This window comes from Hemitrygon akajei, chromosome 7, assembly GCF_048418815.1.
Source record: "Hemitrygon akajei chromosome 7, sHemAka1.3, whole genome shotgun sequence".
NCBI lineage: Eukaryota > Metazoa > Chordata > Chondrichthyes > Myliobatiformes > Dasyatidae > Hemitrygon > Hemitrygon akajei.
The window spans coordinates 77,284,475-77,291,510 of record NC_133130.1 but is presented as its reverse complement, the minus strand read 5'-3'; the positions used below and the strand labels follow the sequence as shown (position 1 = coordinate 77,291,510).

General features: G+C 35.4%; 1 protein-coding gene across 3 annotated transcripts in view; it reads right to left on the bottom strand.

Moving 5' to 3' along the window:
* Nucleotides 1-366: 366 nt before the first annotated feature.
* The window catches only part of kif16ba (kinesin family member 16Ba), a 163,964-nt gene continuing 157,294 nt past the window's right edge, over nucleotides 367-7,036 (bottom strand). For all 3 annotated transcript variants that reach the window (XM_073051259.1, XM_073051260.1, XM_073051262.1), the window contains one exon: nucleotides 367-5,587. In XM_073051259.1, coding sequence (XP_072907360.1) covers nucleotides 5,429-5,587 — 159 coding nt within the window. In that variant the 3' untranslated portion in view covers nucleotides 367-5,428. The remainder of the gene's footprint in view (nucleotides 5,588-7,036) is intronic.

Here is a 7,036-nt window from a genome sequence, read left to right as displayed (position 1 = left end):
TGCCACCTTCATCATGATTTAATAAATTAATTATAATGCTCCCAGTTAAGATGGCAAGGTTACTAATACCAATGATTACCAGCCTGGGAAACACCATAGTGAGGGTAATTGATAATACAGCAACTTCAGGAATAATATTTATTCCTATTTCTCAGAAGGTAACGACAATAACTGAACCTTCGTGCCCTGGGTAGGTAATCATTTGATACATATGGTACTGACACGGAAAATCTATGCATCAATGTTCTATTTGTCCCATGAGAAAAATGAATCCTGTTTCCAAACATCTAAAATGACATTTCTTCATAAATGAAGCTTTTAGCTCGATGCACATAAGAAATAAAATGCAGCACAGCTGTTCACCTTAACATTTTATTTGAGGTCAGTGAGTTTACTTTACAAATAGCAATTTTAAAACACTATAAAACATACACAAAGTGCTTCCAATGCAGTTATAAATTATAAATGATTACACAATTAGGTGCAGAATCAGGCTGAAATTTGCATTATTTATGCTTATTTACATGGTGTACAAATTACATCATTGAATCATGGTAGCATTGCGTTCCCAGTTACTACAAAAAAAACTTACAAAACTGTACATTTTGTACTTGGAAATACAAATAGTGTTTCCTAGACTTTTAAGTTTACCCCATAACCAAGTAGAAATATTAAAACCAGTATAACTGGTTTATTAAACATCATGATTGTCCCCACCTACATGTACTGTGAAGCAGCAGTTCTGTGTAGTTCTGTTCAAATAAAACCTCCTAAGTAGCAATAGTTATTCACTAATCTGGTTGCATAAAGCATGTCAAAACCAGAATCACAATATCCATTTGTTGTATGCAATGTAGTGGAAAAGAAATCAGTTCAAAAACACCTTTGGCTTGTTTCCACCATCCTCTTTACAATCAGGACATTAGAAAAATTGGGAAATAACTTATATTTAACAGACTTCCCTGGGGCAGAATTTTCCTTATGTGAATATTATTTCCTTTGGATTCAGATTCCAGTACAAATTCTACTTGGACAAAAGTTAAATTGTGCTTTCAAACATTCAACATTAAAAAAAATGCTTTTATAGAATACCTGGAGCACTTTACCATGTTAAAGGTACTTTACAGATGCAAGTTGTTATAGAATGAATTGCTCCTTTCTTATTTACTGCAATAATTTTCAAATGGACACCTAGACCTGGATTTTGTGATGGTTCTAACAAGCATGAATATTATTCCATACCAGAATAAATTCTTTCTGCAACATGCACAACAGGAAGATTTTGTTTTGATACAAACAATCTGTAAGTACCTGAATTATTGCAAAGCATATGATGTGTCAAGGAAGCAACCATTGCCTGAATATACAGTGGCATGCAAAAGTTTGGGTACCCCTGGTCAAAATTTCTGTTACTGTGAATGGTTAAGTGAGTAGAAGATGAGCTGATCTCCAGAAGTCATAAAATTAAACATTCTTTTCAACATTTTAAGCAAGATTAGTGTATTTTTTTTTTTTTGTTTTGTACAATTTGAGTGAAAAAAAGGAGCACCATGCAAATGTTTGGACACCCCAAGAGATTTGAGCTCTCAGGTAACTTTTTAACCAAGGTCTCAGACCTTAATTAGCTTGTTAGGGCTAAGGCTTGTTCACACTCATCATTAGGAAAGGCCATGTGATGCAAATTTCAAAGCTTTACAAATACCCTGACTCCTCACACCTTGTCCCAACAATCAGCAACCATGGGCTCCTCTAAGCAGCTGCCTAGCACTCTGGAAATTAAAATAAATGATGCCCACAAAGCAGGAGAAGGCTATAAGAAAATAGCAAAGTGTTTTCAGGTAGCCGTTTCCTTAGTTCACAATGTAATTAAGAAATGGCAGTTTGTACCAGGAACAGTGGAGGTCAAGTTGAGGTCTGGAAGACCAAGAAAACTTTCTGAGAGAACTACTCGTAGGATTGCTAGAAAGGCAAATCAAAACCCCCGTCTGACTGCAAAAGACCTTCAGGAAGATTTAGCAGACTTTGGAGTGGTGGTGCACTGTTCTACTGTGCAGCGACGCCTGCACAAATATGACTTGCATGGAAGAGTCATCAGAAGAAAACCTTTCTTGCGTCCTCACCACAAAATTCAGTGTCAGAAGCTTGCAAAGGAACATCTAAATAAGCCTGATGCATTTTGGAAACAAGTCCTGTGGACTGATGAAGTTAAAGTAGAACTTTTTGGCTGCAATGACAAAGGTATGTTTGGAGAAAAAAAGGTGCAGAATTTCATGAAAAGAACACCTCTCCAACTGTTAAGCACGGGGATGGATTGATCATGCTTTGGGCTTGTGTTGCAGCCAGTGGCACGGGGAACATTTCACTGGTAGAGGGAAGAATGAATTCAATTAAATACCAGCAAATTCTGGAAGCAAACATCACACCGTTTGTAAAAAAAAAAGTTGGAAATAAGAAGAGGATGGCTTCTGCAACAGGATAATGATCCTAAGCACACCTCAAAATACACAATGAACGATCTCAAGAGGTGCAAGCTGAAGGTTTTGCCATGGTCCTCACAGTCCCCCGACCCAAACATCATCGAAAATCTGTGGATAGACCTCAAAAGAGCAGTGCATGCAAGACAGCCCAAGAATCTCACAGAACTAGAAGCCTTTTGCAAGGAAGAATGGGCAAAAATCTCCCAAACAAGAATTGAAAGTCTCTTAGCTGGCTACAGAAAGTGTTTACAAGCTGTGATACTTGCCAAAGGGAGTGTTATTAAGTACTGACCATGAAGGGTGCCCAAACTTTTGCTTCGGGCCCTTTTCATTTTTTGTTATTTTGAAACTGTAAAAGATAGAAATAAAAAAGTAATCTTGCTTAAAATATTAAAGAAATGTGTCATCTTTGACTTGATGCCTTTTGGAAATCAGGTCATCTTTTACTCGCTTAGCTATTCACAGTAACAGAAATCTTGACCAGGGTGCCCAAACTTTTGCATGCCACTGTATATTTGTGCCTATTTTTGGACCAAGTGGTGAGGGAAATGACATTCTTTGCAAATAATAATTTGTCATTATTTCAGACTTTGGTATGTTGCCTCTAATAAAAATGCATAGATTGTGGCCTCAGATCCACTAAGTAAATATCCCCAGCAACTAACTAGGCAACAGGAGAACTAAAAAAATCTTGAAGAATAATATCTAAGAATAACCAGATTAATTAGTGTTTCAAATAAGTGTGAAAATGTTACATGATTAAGGATTCAAAGACACTAAGATGCTGGAGTATGAGCCTTTCTGAACGGAGTAATATACAGGACAAGAACACCAGTTTAATTATGTCAACACATTCCATTGAATTGTTCCGGCTATTATTGTTAGTATTGTAATGGGGAAACAACACCTGATCTTATGCCTGAACCTGGCCTGTAATTTCAATGTGGAGGACAGGGCAGAAATGCAGGTTGCTTACTAAAAATTACTTTCTTCATTTTTAATAGTATTCAAATATTTTCGGAAAAGAAGTTACAGCTTTTCTCCAAGGTTAATATGGGTATCCTGTGGTATCCTGTGGTATCCTGTGGGTGCATTGCCCCAGGTCCAGTTAGTTGTGAGAGCAGACAACTAGATTCTATAATGTGGTGCGGTGCAGAAAATTACCAGTGGAGGGAAGATGGCTAGCAAATCTACTGTATGAGCTCCCTTTTTCCATTTTTCTTAGTTTGTATCGATTCCCTTCCATTCAAACTTGTTTTGCTTGAGCTTCAGTTTCACTGTGACTTATCCTGGCCTACAGGGCATTATAGCAATGCTGTAGAATGGATTGCTGCAAACTCACTGAAGGAAATATCTTGGCAAGTGTCTTCAGGTTCAGTGCCTTGAGCCATTTTCCCACTTTAAAAGGTATAATACAAATAAATGTATGTCGTTGATTAAAGCTGTGGGGAATGTCAGCAGCTATCACACTGTCAAATTTACATTTAACTAAAAGAGAGAAATGGTTTGGCATTGTAGCTGGAGAACAAGTTAGGAAGTACAGAATCAAAGGCTTAACTTACTGCTGACATGGTTCAATTGTTTAGTTCTACTGCAAGGTTATTCAACCTGAACCCTCAAATCAATTTTGCTGTCTGATCTTAGAAATGTGTATTCTGTAGCTTTGCTTAATGAGTTCAAATGTGAGTTTAAAAATGTATTATATTGTGCTTATATTTGTCAAGTAATACTGTCCCAGTCATATAAATCTCTCATGTTAGATATTATTGAACGGAAGTTTAACTATAATCAAGTTTTAAATTGAAGTAATATTATACGTCCAAAGGATCAGATTGGTTTTAAAATTATGCTAACTGTGCAGGTATGATTGCTAATTTCTGCATTATCTGTAACTATTAAGAATCGTGCTGGATTTTTAACAGGAGGAAAAATAACAAAGGAACAACATTTGCAGTACTCACTCCACTACAACTACCAGACCTGATAATTTGAAATATATAAAAAATGCTGAAATAGCAATCTGCAGTAATTTTAAATGAAGCAATTATACATAGTGCTATTTTAGTGCAATTACACATAGTGCTAAATGAGTGTGTAAAAAAATTTACACTTACAACTATACTTATTTTGTGATGAGGTTTAAGTACTGGAAAATCTGTTTTAACATGCATGTTTTTTGAAATGTAATGCAAACTCAGTGTAACACATGCTTGGCTACAGGTGGACAATTTAGGACACTGGTTGTTGAATCAAGAGATTGCTTCATTACTATAGTTGCAAAGGCGATGGATTCATGTCAAGGTGAGCTCTCTACTTACTTCAACATTACCACTTTTTTGGGAGGATCAAATAGAAAGCACCAGAAATGAAAGGAAAACATGTATTATATAACACCACTGTTAACACCCACAGTTGCACATGCTTAGAACAGTTTTTATTTTTAATCCAATGGACACAAAATCAAATCTTTTATTTTGTATAGAAATGTCACTACAAAACTAATGAACATGTAATGTCATTTCTGAACAAAAATTATCTTGAAGTTGAACTCTAAATGTTGGTGAGGATAGCATCTATTATTTAGTAATAATTATAATGAAAGAATCTCGGTGTTCTTTAAGTGTAATCTAGGTAAACGGTAGAACTGAGGCACAATTATTTTTAACAGGTTTAGTGCAAATATTTACAATGTAAGCCTCTGCATTTAGTTGCTGGAGAGTTTCTCAGTGGACTATGGAGGAATATAGTGAAAAGGAGTTTATTAACTGTACATGCACAGTATTTTTAACTATATAGTGGTACTTTTGGTACTTTTCAATATTAAATAAAAAGGAAACCAGAAATGCTCTTCATAAAATAATCTTTCTCCATATTTAGAAGAATTAGTTGGATATAGAAAAGGCACTGCTTTTGGTCCTAGTACTTTAAGATTTGCATGTCGTCTTATTTATTTATCCAGTCCCATGACTACTGAAGTCAAAAACTCCTTTCTTGAAGAACGGTGTAAACTCACATAGGGTGTGCTTGGACAGTGTAAAATCCTCCTTGTATAGGTTCAAAGGTGAAGTTGGAGACTTCAAAATCAATGTGAGAAAGTTCCTGAGGTATTTCTGCAAGAAAAATAGAGGAAGCATGTTAATCATTTCATCTGTAAAAATCAAATTTTGAATTGGCAAAGAATCAGTAACAACTTGGGTAAACAGCTAAATAATCAACAGAAAAATGTTAACAGCTTTTTTTGTGCAATGAAAAACTCCTTAGGAGCCTGTGGTCGAGAGGGGTACAGCGAGTGGCTCTCCTACCCGAACGTGTGGTAGCGAGGCTGACGATGGGCTGCCTTCAGGCGAAACAGCAAATATGATAAAAATTCTGGAAGAGATATGGGGATTCCTAAAAGATATAAAACAGCAACTAAATAATATCAAGTCGATATCAATGGGCTGTTAAATCCAATCAAATGTAGTAGAATTCTATCCAAAATGAAAAAATAAGCCCATGTAGTATATTTACAGGAAACTCGCTCAAGTGATAATGAGCATGGAAAAATAAACAGAATGGGCTTCACTAATTTGTCTTTCTCCTCATAAGCCAGGACACAGAAGAGGAGTTGCTATTCTGATCTCAAGCAAGCTAAATTTTGAAAAAGCATTCAAAATGGGAGATAAGGCGGGCAGATATATTCTGGTAAGGGGGAGCATAGATGAAAATTCAGTTACTCTATTGAAAATATACGCACCCCCAGGAAGTGATATTAGTTTCTTTCACAAAATTACTAATACTATGGTAATGGAAACAGAAGGTCTCCTGATATGAGGGGGAGACTTAATTTTACAATTATAACCAAAGTTAGACTCTTCCAATAGAAAAACCTATGAAACAAAATCCTTACATAAGAAGTTTAATACACTTTTTGAGGATGTTGGTCTAATTGATATATGGAGGGACCTTTTCCCCGACAGAAGGGATTACACTCATTATTCTGCTCCCCATTCTGTTTATACAAGAATAGACTATTTCATAACATTTGGAAAAGATAAAGACAAAATAAACACCTGTGGAATTGGGACAACTGGGACCTACAACCAAAGAATACTACTTGGAAACTAAATTCAAGTCTACTCAATGATACGTACTTTAAGGAACAAATTAAAAAGAAATTGGTCTTTACTTAGAATTCAATGATAATGGAGAGGTTTACCTCCCATTCTATGGGATACTCTGAAGGCTGTTTTAAGAGGGAAAATTATAGTGATATCTTCATAAAAAATAAGGAATAAAACATTAGAGAATTACAAAATAAGCTGAAGGAACTAGAAAATAAAACACAAATTGAATTTGGCACAGGATACATTAGAGGGAATTTTAAAAATTAGGAATGAAATTAATAGTTTGGCTACACAAGAAATCAGGAAAAATTTAATGTTTCTGAAACAGACACTATGAAAGTGGATTAAGTCAATGAAAATACTGGCGTGGAAACTGAAAACAAAAATAGCAGAAAATACAATTCATAAAATTAGGGATCCAAGAAAAAAAAGCTAAGTGAAATTCAAGAAGCT